The sequence below is a fragment of the Parasteatoda tepidariorum genome, chromosome 9 (assembly GCF_982258835.1).
Source record: "Parasteatoda tepidariorum strain Cologne lab strain chromosome 9, Ptep-v5.0, whole genome shotgun sequence".
In the NCBI taxonomy this organism is placed as follows: domain Eukaryota; kingdom Metazoa; phylum Arthropoda; class Arachnida; order Araneae; family Theridiidae; genus Parasteatoda; species Parasteatoda tepidariorum.
The window spans coordinates 37558247-37570668 of NC_141763.1; the positions used below are offsets into that span (position 1 = coordinate 37558247).

Sequence of the window (12422 nt, forward strand, 5' to 3'; positions counted from 1 at the left end):
TTTAAATATGTCGCTCACTCCTTTCTGCCCAATGATAGTTCTCTTGGATTGTTTATTTTCAAGTTAAAACAGGATCTTTGACAGATCTCTCTTCTGTTACGTAGTGAAAATAGCTGTCCGGTTCCAGATCATCTTTTAATTTATTTTTCATTCATAATATAACATTTTAAAAAGGTAGTTAATTCATATTAAAGCATTGTTTTCATTGTATAGCATTTAATTGTTAAAATCAGTCTAGTATTTCATAGTTATTAGTTAATAATTACGATATTACTTACGATCTACTGACTTCGTTTTATAACTTACGTTTTCATTTGCAGGTCATATTGACCTTAGACTGTATAATGTTTGCTCAACTTTATGTAGAACTTGAAACCATGGAGCTGTCAATTTGTCAAGGTCAACGTGATACGGTGAAAGATTGAGTTCGTGAAGACTTAGTGGTCAATAAAAGAAATTGATTTTTAAAAAAATAATAATTAAGAGACAAGGTAAAATTACAAAGTCTTGAACAAGCCTTTCCGACTGATTAAGACAACTATGTTGTCTTTTGTATCAGTAATAATTCGGTAATAGTTTGTCCGAAGCGTTTTTTTTCCAGCCCCTTTTCAACATAAGGTGACAATGGTTGACTAGCATATTACCATAGTGATTGATTTGTTTATTTTATGAAGTTTTTATAGAGGGGAAAAACATCTCAGATTTCTGATGATTTACTCTAAAAAATTTTCGCTAAACTTGTCTCTTTAGCAAATTCTTTATAATTAAGGTCATTCAATTTTAATCTACTACATGACGTAATTTATTACATCAGAAATATAATTGATTTATATTTAATTAAAATCCGAACAAACCAAAATGACTTTAAATAGAAGACATAATTAAATCTAGCTTTGTGTTCGGATTAATTAAAAATTGGAAAATTCATTAAAAAGTGTTCGGATTACTACCGCCGTCTGCTTATGGACTGATCGTTAAGACACGGTTCCCAGCAGATCACCGAAGTCAAGCATCACTGGCTACGGTCAGTGTGCGATATTGGTCCTCGTTAAACTGTTCTACCGTAAAGTGCTCGACTTCACGTGCAGGCCGTCGGGCTACCGAAGCGGTTGTGCCATCCCCTCTGCAGAGGATCAAAATTGTGATGGCATGTCTTCGAATCATCCTCAGGGATGTTTCCCAGACTGTCGCCCATCGTGCAGCTCTAGTGCGACGTAAATTAACTACAACAACAACAAATCTAATTACCATCATCCTCTTCAACGGATCCAGGTCTTGGTACATAAACAGGTTCACTGGGATACATTGAATCTTTTTCTTTCCATGTGATCGTTTCTCCCGTAGCAATATCCAGTTTCAATAACTGAAAAATGCAAAGTGTACTCAATCATTCAAGCAAATTCTTTTTACGACGCTATTCATAAATAATCAGGTATTGCAAATAATAGCTCAAACATTTTATTTGTATAATCAATAAATTACAGCAATAAAATGTTGATATCAAAAGCACAAAAATTGTCTACTTAAATTTCACTATCTCTCTCAACTATATTTACATTAATTTTCATTAGAAATTGTGCTAATAATTATGAATATACAGTCGGACTTCTATTTAACGAACTTCCATTTTGCTAATTTCTCGATTTTGCGAATTTTTTCGAGGAACCAAGAACATTTTGGAAATTTCTTCGTAAAATAACTTCCAAATAGCGATGTGAATTTTCTATTTAACGAACATCGAGATCCACTTTCTCTATTTTTCAAAATATTTCGGAACATTTCAAACTTGCTAAGGCATTATGGGGGAAATTACCTGGAATCATTTTTCGAACCCACTCCTTTATGTAATGTTTTACTATTTACTCTAAAAGTTATTTTAGAGGAAGCAGTAAAATCCCTTTCCCTTTTTGTTTTCATTTCAAACGAAAAACTCAGTCCAAATTAACGGATTTCATCAGTAGCAATTAAACTTAACGCATGTGGTAATGCATGTTTAAAATTTTTTTTGTAATAAATGCAGCTATATTTTTATGCATAAATTTAGCTTTTTTTAGTTGAAAATGTATGTAGCATAATAGTGTAACACTGGATAATATTTTGCTCTATTCTTGCTTTCCATGCAAATTTATTTTATGGTTAAGATTTATAAAATAAATAGTAGATACTAGTGCACAAGATAACGGTGTATCCATTGCTACTTTAATTATGCCTAGTGTTTATGAATTTGAAACCTGTTTTGTGTTGTTCAAGTATTTTAAAAGGTCATTTTCTATTTAACGAGTTTTCCTTATAACGAACTTATTATCGGGATTCAGCGACTTCGTAAAATAGAGGTCCGACTGTATTCGTAGGTTTAAATAAAATGTAGAATTTAAAGTCTATATTTGCTGTATGAAACTTATTCTGTAAAAAAAAAATAGTATCTGTGCTCTAAGTATGAAGAACAGCTAGTGTTAGGGCATATGCGTGGAAGTTCGATAAAACTCTCAAGATATTATGTAAACAATGAAGAAACATAGATACGTCAATAAGTACAGGAACAAAATTGTACTTATTGTACACAAACCCTTATAACTTCTAAACTGTTAGTCCTAATGTCTCGGGATTGCTCTCATAATTCAATTCAGCATGAAGAAATAGACTAGAAACTTTGCCTCACTTGCTTGTATAGAAGAAATTAAATTATTCCCTTCCAATTATCCTTATTTCCTTCAGGAAATAAAGGGGGGGGGGGAGTGTCCAGATTAGAGTACAAAAGAGAAATATTCAAGTATCATTTATAATAACATAAAAGTTTATTTTTTTAATTAAAACCCTTGGATATTAATTTTTTCGAAGAAAAGCAATTTTACAGGACTATATTTTAAAAAATTTTTAAAACCATTTGAAACTTTATAGCTTACCTAAATTCATTTTTTATATACTTTTAATTTTAAATTACTCATGTAAATGAAATAGAATTCGCAATGAAGGGTTTCCATCGTGTTATAGTGTCCTTTTATTAAGATCTTGTGAAGCATTTGTAGCCAAATCTCTTTAGTGAAGTCTTTAAACACCGGAAAATCGCTTGTGCCTAAACTTTAAACTATGTAAAATAACCTGAATTTTTAAGGTCTAAGGGTTTATGGCATTTGATAGTTAGCTCATTTCTCTAGAAATGCTTATTCTGAGGGAGAATATGCAAATTTCAACCACACTTATTTTAGAATTTTTTTTTCTTTAAGAGACTTTTCGAATGAAATCTTATGCCTTTTTCATTTTGATCCACACACAAAATAAAAAAAAAAATTTGAAATCATATTTGAGAGAAAGATTTTACGGGGTATACTTGGTGGTGTAAATGAAAACAATAACTGGAGAAGGAGATTTAACTTTGAACTGTACAAGATTTATGAACAACCTGATATTATTAAATACATAAAAATAAATAGAATGAATTGGATCGCCCACGTGATTCGAATGAGTGACGACAACACAAAAAATATACTACTTTTTAGACACACTGGAAAAAGAAAGCGGGGAAGGCCGCGGTTGAGATGGGCTGACTCAGTGGAGTCTGATTTTCTCGCAATTAATGAAAAGAATTGGAGATCAAAGATAAATCGGAAGTCATCATGGAGAAATCTTCAGAGGAAGGCATTGGCTCACATTGGGCTGTCTGGCCAACGATGATGATTTAAAAAAAAAATTAAGATCCTGGTAAAAATTTTCCCACAGAGAACCATATGCCTGCGTTTATCAGAGAAGTGAAAAGTCAGCAATATATAATGCTAATAATAAATTAAATATTTCTAATTTTTTTTAATTTTTCTAATCATAAAAAATCAGGAATATGTAATATTAATGACAAGAATATATAATACTAATAATAAATTTTATCGTTTATTAAACATGTGAACTATTGTTCCTATTATGTATTTGTATTAGAGTTTTCAAAATAAAACGAAAATTATACAGAGTGTTCTGTAATAACCGTTATTAATATGGTTTTAAAATTCCAGCTGAAAAGACAAAAATTTAGGAGAGGAAAAGTTTATAAAATGTCATCAAAATTGACAAATCATTAGTGAATTCAGTTTATCACAATAATTCTGGGCTATATATAAGGCACCAAAAATAGTTTGGTTGTCAGAGAAATTAGAAAGTTTTATCTATCTCTAGGTTTTACTTCATTTTAAATACATTCGATAGTTATATATATTTTTTGATGCTTTTAATACCCCCACACGGTAACAAGACTTCACAGTTTTAGATTTTCCATTTACGGCAACCAAGATGTACAATTTTATTAATAAATTTTTTTATCTACATATATTAAAGGCGGTGATTATGGAACACCCTGTATGTGATAGATGTAATTGGGAAAAAGAAAGACCATACTGAGTTTTTAAATATTCCAGTCTCGAACACTCCACTTCCATACATATACCTGTACTTCTGAGTATTGAACATGGAGTAGTTTATTACTGGCATTTCGTATCCTAAAATGATAAAAGAAATTTACAGTGCGCAAAAAAGAGAACACCTAAATGACATCTGTTCTAATTTTCTAAATAGCATTTTCTTTTGCTAACAAGCAGTCATAATGATTTGAGGGTAAACTTTTAATGTGCTAATTGATTTTATATAACAGTCATTGAACAGCCGACCCAATTTTAAGTTTACGACTACGAATGATCAAATCCGAAGTCTTGTAATTTTGAGCCAGATCCAGAAAGCCACGTTGACACCTCGGCCCATGATAATTGATTTGTGCAGAAACTGTACAATTTAAAGTGACAATTTTTAAAAATTGAATGAAACTGGTTGGAAAAAATATCCCAAAAGCCCAAATTTTTAAATTTTCACCACTTAAAAATTATTTTACTAATTTTGTGCAAAAAATTTTCTTTTCATTTAAAACTACACAGTTTAAAATTATGTAAAAACAAATAAATCTTGATATCTTTGAATTGTTTCAGAAATATGTCAGAGAAAAAAAAAATTTAAAAAAAAAAAAAAAAAAAAAATTCAAAACAACTCTACTAATTAGTTTATTGCGAGCATATTTTCGAGATTGCGTGCATTCTTCATATTTTATAGATAAAAATTCCTGATCAGTAAAAAAAAAAAGTGTTTCAGAGTTTATTCAGAGAAAGTATATTTCTGTGTCAGGTTTTGTAATTTTATATATTATTTGCGCGAATCAAAGCATATTTAAAGACAAAGTTGGGCTAGCAATCCATTAAGATTGCAAGTTAGAACGGAAAAATTCGATTTCTAGATCAAAAGGTGATTCGTTTTTTATTTTGCGAATTGCACATGATATAAATAATTGAATATTATTGCGAAGTTAATAATCCATTCTAAAAGATGAAGGAAATTTTATTTTTTTAATCATCGTTACTAGATGACAGCACCAGTCATACTGGTGTACTTTAAAACGATTTTGACTCTGAATCCTTCTAAACGTAACGAGACTTAAAACTTCAAGTGAAATTATTCAGTGCTGGCATCTAGTAAGTAAAATATAAACTAATTTGTTATTTCAGTGCTGGCATCTAGTAAGTAAAATATAAACTAATTTGTTATGTACGACACAAAGACATAAATACTAAAAGCAAAACAACAATGAAATAACATTGCAACCAAACCCACTTAAATTTCCAGAGTTTTTCTTTTTTTTATGTTTAATGTTTCTATAAAAGATAAACTCAGGAAACTTCTCATATTATGATATAAAGTGTCCAAAGATATTTAAATGTAACAGTTAAAAATAATTTTTGCGTTTTAATAATAGAAACTAAAATTTGTTCATTTAATAACGATGTTTCAAAAATATCATTAATATTGCTTTCATTATTAGAGTGCTTTCCACAGCTTTTTGAATGCTCAAGGTTAAGCGGTCAATGATTTCTTTTAATTGTTGCTTGACCAGCTTGATCAGTTTTCTCAACAAAAAAAAAAAAAAAAAAAAAAAAAAAAAAAAAAATAGAATTTTTCTATACAAATTTTCCTTATTCACTCTTTGATTAGGCCTTTTACAAAGAAGAAAGAACAATTACGTCCTTCAACTCTGTGCGAACCTTTAATTTTAATTTACTGTCTCTCTAAAGAATAAATCTTGTACTTAAAGACGGAAAAATAGCTTAAATATTGAAAAAGTTACTTGTTTCTTTAAAAAATCGCTAATTTGACGTAATTTGTTCCATCTAAATGAAAATTATTACTTTTTTTCATATGAGCTAGACATTACAGCGTTGGGACAACTTTTTAATTATCGTTTTCTATTTTATAATCGTCGTTAAACACCATAACTGATTTTGAGCTTACAACTACCAATGTTCAACTCCGTAGCCATTTAATTTTGAGCCCGATTCAGAAGACAATGGAACTCCTGGATCAAGTAGTATTGGGAGAAACTAGGCCTCGTGGAGAACTTTTTGATGGAACTAACTCACATTTGCGTTTAAGGCAGAAGAAAAATCACGAAAACTTCCCACAGTTAGCCTGACAAGGGGACTAACCCATGAACCATCTACCACTGAGGATACTTTACGTCAGCATTGTGGTCAGCGCGAACCGGGTGTATTAGTCGCACTAATTAGCCATCGCTGGTATTCGAACCTGGGTCTCCGCATTGAGAGGCGAGAGCTCTATCCTCTGAGCCACGCCGGCTATCATTTAAACAAGCAGAACTTTACGTAATAGAATCAGTTAAACCTTCCCAGCGACGAAGATTGAGGCGAATGCTTTCATTGAAAGAGTCGATGAAAAGAACTCCCCTCGCCACTCGTCTGAATGAGTGGCTGTGACCATGGCAGCTTAGTTTTTATCACTAAAATTTTTCAGGATTTTAAACACTGCGATTTGTTTGGGTGGCTGTAATAAATTTTTCGTGCCAATTAATTTGAATGTAATAGAAGTTAATTTCAATTATTATTAATATTATTATTTAATTCAATTATTATTGACCTGGTTCTCCTATGGTTTCGGGAGTCATCATAATTACTCCATTATCTTGTTTGATCGCTTTGGCTTCTGAATAATTCAATGTGACTAAATTTGCACCTTTCTTTCCATCCTATAGAAATATATAAATTCTTTTTAAGCACAAAAGCAAAATTTTACATTCAGTTTTTAATTTTTTGCAACATTGAAAGAATTGGATACCTGCAAGTTACGTCATTGTAGATAAATCGTAACATTTGCCCAGGGCTAAAGAGAATAGATTCTCTTTAGCCCTAGATTCTCTTTAGCCCTGGCATTTGCCGATTTAGAAGACAATCAGGTTCGACACACACGCGTGACGTAGCTTACAGGTATCCAATTATATATGATTTAATAATCACTTCGCATCTTCTATAGTTGTAAGTACCCAATTCCTGAAGACATTAATTTTTGTTGTTGTTGTTCTATCAGTGTAATGGAAAATTGTTTCTTTGGAAAAAAAATTCATGTCTTACGCAGCTCGCCCTTCATATGTATCGTTAAAAATTGTCTAAAAATGTTGATTATTTGCAACTCTTATAAAAGATAACTGTGGTAATATTTTAAATTTATTTGTTTAAACATGATTAGTTTATGAGAAATAGCAATTCACTAGCTATAAATGCTAACTTGTGAATCGGTATTATTCCTTAACTAATCCAGTTTGAGAATTTTTGCTTACTAACGAGCTCATTTTCGGAGTAACTTGCAATTTACGAGTAGATTTAATTTTTGATATAGGCGATTATATTAAAGAGGCATGAATGAATTTACAGTATAAACAATTAAAATTCGATAAATAATTTAGAATTTAATCTTAAATTTATTTCAGAGAATAAACTATCTGAAATTAAATTTTTTTATATATAAATTTGCTAGCAGGCACATGTGAGAACTGTGTTCGAAAAATGCCAAGTCAATAAGTAAAATACAGTCATCTTTATCTTAATTTCATGTAAATAAGATATTGCACTTTTTTCATTCTGACTTGCAAGTCAGTGTTAACTCTCGTAAATTTTTAATGGCTCGAAGGAAAAAGCTCATAATTGCAGTCATGAAAACTCAAATTTTCATTCAATTAATTGGAAAAATATATGTTGAACATAATGCAAGGCTACCAACTACTCACTTTTTTGTAAAATAATTCATGAAGTGGTGGAAAAACTAAAGCATTCAGAATTTTTGGTAATTTTTAATTTCAAAAGTGTCACCGCAAGACAGCTGGAGCCAAGTGGTGTTTCATATAAACTTTAATATTATTTACGTGTAATAGTGTGGAAAATAATCTTAAATCAAATTTATAAAAATTAAAAATCATACATTAAAACATAAACTTAACTACCACTAGACGAAATTTTCCCCAAAAGCCTAGAAAGTTGTCAGCCCCTGGATTACGTAAAATAAGTTTTTAAAAACTTTTAAAAATTTATCGAATTTTTGAGATTATACAGAAGTTTCAAATGGTTAAAACTATTTAGTTTTCACTTTTTCCAAGAAATTTAACTAATTTGTTATTACTTTAACAAGAAATGATTCAGTATTACAGTTACTTAGCGTATTTTTTCTTAAAATTAATGTTTTAACTGTAGTTCGCGCCAATTTCCATAAAATCTTACCTATCACTTCTTTAAAATTTAATCTCTAACAGCAGAATTTTTTTTTTTTTTTTGCAGAATTAAGTCGCATGCAAATATATTAAAACTAATGTAACATGAATATACATTGCAAAGATAAGTATTGGCATGTTTGCATTTACAGTTTTTGGTTAATTAAATGTAAAACCCAGACTTTCATAGTACTTCTTGTCATACTCCACTTTATTAAAGAAATGTCTACGATCAACGGAAACATTATCAATTCTATTTAAATTTTGAAGTTCTCTATAACTTTAAAACGATAATTAATTCCGCATTTTCGGTTATACCGATGTTTTGTTTGAAATAGTTGAATTTAAATTGCTTAGTAAAAAAACATGAGAAATTATGCGAAGTAAAAAACATGTGACTTAGTAAAAAACATGTGAAATTATGACACGTATAGTCGGTGAAATAGCTTTGTTTGTTATTTAAAAAATCAGTTTAGATTGCGCGTTTAAGAAAGTGGTCGTAGCATTGGATTCTGTATTTTAAATTATTATATCTTAAAAGAATTTACCAGGTAAACCCCATAGTATTTAAAAAATTAAGTTAGGCACGAATTAAGAAACTTAATAGGTTAGACAATTTAATATTAAGTCAGACAATTAAAAAAAAAAACGCAATGTCATTTTTTCTGAAATTGTGCTTGTTTTTATGCTCTTGTTTTTATGTTCACAAACCTCAACTTGCTTTAGATCTGCTCATCTTGATACCCTGGAATCTTAGTTTATTCCTTTGAATGCCGAGTTAACGACATTAGTTTCTCCCCACCTCTCCATAACGTACCGAAATACATTTAACTCTGATTTGCCTCCCGACCACTGTGTTTTTTCTGGTCCTGTTTTTGATTTTTTTTCTCTCTTGGTTTCTGTGGGTTTTCTAATTTTTGTTTCTAACCTTTAATTTTTCCATTTTTCGTTGGCAACTTTACATTTTTTTCAAGACATTTTTGTTTTGTTACATTCACGCCTGTCAGATCTTAAAAATGGGTGTCTATTTTCGATGCGCTTGAAACATGTTGGTTGTCATTTCATTTTGTATATTTTTGAAGCGTATGAATTTTTCAATAGGGTAACCTTTTTTTTCCCCAATGCCCACTTGTGTTAACATTTTTCGTCAATTCAGGCATTTACAGAGCAGATTTGTTGGCCTCTCTTTCAGGGGCACCATATTAGGTGGACCAACGTTGCTCCCACAGTAAGGACAGATAGTGCAGAGAAGGAAAGAATATCCATGCCCTGCCCGGGATTTGAACCCAGAACCTTTCTGATGCAAGGGCAGTTCCCTAACCCCTACATAGGCCGGTCGGCTCAATTGGGTAACTAAATAGACATGGTTTTAGATATAATGATTTGCACTTCTGGTGGTTCTTCAAAAAATGGGTGGTCAAAACTTGAGTATATTTTCCCACTGATTCAGAGAAAAATGTACATAGTTTGATACAATTACAGATATTTCCCCTCTTAATACTACTGCTACTACTACTACTACTACTAATAATAATAATAAAGTATTTCGAATTTGGAAAAGCTCACGGCTTTCAAAGGCAATACAAATCGTGTGAAAATAGGTTGGCATGTTTGATCAAATCCTCCGAGTCTGAGTTTCTGGAGATAAAACTTATCAAACACTCCTGGATCAGGAAAAGCCATGATGTCAGCCACCACGTGATCATCTTCTTCATAAGTGTTGATGTGATGAAAGAAAAAGAATGCATCAGACTGAAATTTGATCTTTAGTTCTTGCCCAGATACTCTGTCTATTAAATGAAATTTAGTCTGAAAAGAAAAATGAAACTAAATTTATTTTTTGATATTTTTTTCAAGCAGTAGTTATCAAGTACAACTTAGTTCTATAGCTATGTAAATACCGCTCATTTACTGGGTATAATCAATTAAGAAGTTTTCACTATGAAATGTTTGGCGGGGAAAATGCTTCATACTAATTTACATTAGAAAAATATCAAAATCACATAGTAACAGCAAATTAATTTGCTCTCCTAATATTTATACGACTTTGGCGCTTAATATGGCAATAATGTAGTTAAGAAATAAACTGAATGAGTAAAGCTGCAGTTTACAGAGCAGAAAACTACAGCTTACAGAGCAGAAAACTACAGCTTACAGAGCTGAAAACTACAGCTTACAGAGCTGAAAACTACAGCTTACAGAGCTGAAAACTACAGCTTACAGAGCTGAAAACTACAGCTTACAGAGCTGAAAACTACAGCTTACAGAGCTGAAAACTACAGCTTACAGAGCTGAAAACTACAGCTTACAGAGCTGAAAACTACAGTTTACAGAGGTAAACACTACAGTACTTAGGATCATTCAAAGATTTTATTCTCCTTTTTCCTAAAGAACTGGTTGCTTATTTACCCTACTTTTGCAACACATTTCTAATTATAAACAAGAAATTTTTTAGCAGTATCACGCCGCAAATCTTTTTAAAATGTTTCCATGTGGATAAAGGTAATATTTTTTATGAATCGAAATTTCTTAGACTTTCTCAACTGAAGCAATGAGCTTATTTTCAGAAATTTTTTAAATAAAACATCAGAGCATTAAAAAATGTCTCATCAATAGAAAAGAGCTGTTTTTAAACCGAATCACAAATTATGGTTCAGAGTTTGATTAGAACTGAGAAAAGTTCATTGTACTATAAAAAGTGGGTTAATATTTTTCACAAAACCCAGCAATTTAGATTTTTCGCATCGATAAACTTTTGCAAAACTAACAAGTACACCGAAAAGCCATTACATTATAACCACCCTGCTAATAACATGTAGGACCACCTTTAGCCCTCAAAACTGCTAGCACCCGCAGTGGTATTGATTCCACAAGGTGTTGATAGGTAGTCTGAGGTATCTGGCACCTAGCCCTCACCAACTGGTTCTACATTTCCCTCACAATGCGAGGGGGTAGCGAGGCAGCACGAATCTGGTTTTCCAAGTAGGGGCACAAATGCTGCATTGGATTAAGGTCAGGTGAATTTGGGGGCCCAAGACATAACTTGAAAGTCACTGGAATGCTCCTCGAACCAATCCATAACTATTCGACCCTTGTGACGTGGTGCATTATCCTGTTGGTGAACACCATCCCCCGCAGGAAAAACTGTTGCCATGAATGGATGAACCTGGCCTGCAACTATGTTCAAGTAGCTTACAGACTTCAGGGATTGTTCTATGAGGATTATGGGTCCTAATGTGCCCCATGAAAACATTGTTCCTGGGCGAGAAACCATGAAAACCTGGGCGAGCCCACTGTTATAGATAGAAGGTGGTCATAATGAATGGCTCTTTGGTGTATATTTCCACTTATCTGCATAAATTATAGAACTTATTTCACCCAATTCTATATAAATTTCAACTCCGTCCCGATTTCTTAAAGCATTTATTTTAAAACAGACAATTTGCCATGAATAGTTGTTCAGAGTAAAAGGAAACAAATTGAAATGCCACAAATAGTCAAAAAGGTATTTTTACCTTGTCTTTTGGGCACCAATCAAAGCAATCTTTCACTGAATAGCCTTTTATACCCGAAGCAGCCATTCTTACTGTATTGACATAGAGTGGTTGTTCCAAGAACAATATGTACCGTGGTGTCAGTCCGAAACTGTGGTAGTAACTGAAGCTTGTCTTGTGATTGGCGCTGAGGCTCGACAGAATTGAGGCCCGCTCAAAACCTTTGCCTTCTTTAAAATAAAAAAGCTTTATTAGTCAGACACACACTTATTAATGAAATCACTAGAAGTACAGCACGCAACTTAATAGGAAAAGTAAATCTAGAAAACTAACATTGTTAATAGCTTGCGAAT

At 31.8% G+C, this 12422-nt stretch overlaps 1 protein-coding gene across 3 annotated transcripts in view; it reads right to left on the bottom strand.

Moving 5' to 3' along the window:
• The window catches only part of LOC107442376 (carotenoid-cleaving dioxygenase, mitochondrial), a 46065-nt gene that overhangs the window by 2973 nt on the left and 30670 nt on the right, over nt 1–12422 (bottom strand). For 2 of the 3 annotated variants that reach the window (XM_043040749.3, XM_043040750.3), the window contains exons 6-10: nt 12091–12299; nt 10142–10384; nt 6955–7063; nt 4381–4481; nt 1249–1363 (exon numbers count right to left, since the gene is read on the bottom strand). In XM_043040749.3, the coding sequence (XP_042896683.2) occupies nt 1249–1363; nt 4381–4481; nt 6955–7063; nt 10142–10384; nt 12091–12299 (777 nt within the window). The remainder of the gene's footprint in view (nt 1–1248; nt 1364–4380; nt 4482–6954; nt 7064–10141; nt 10385–12090; nt 12300–12422) is intronic. The other variant, XM_087151591.1, reaches the window with a different exon arrangement.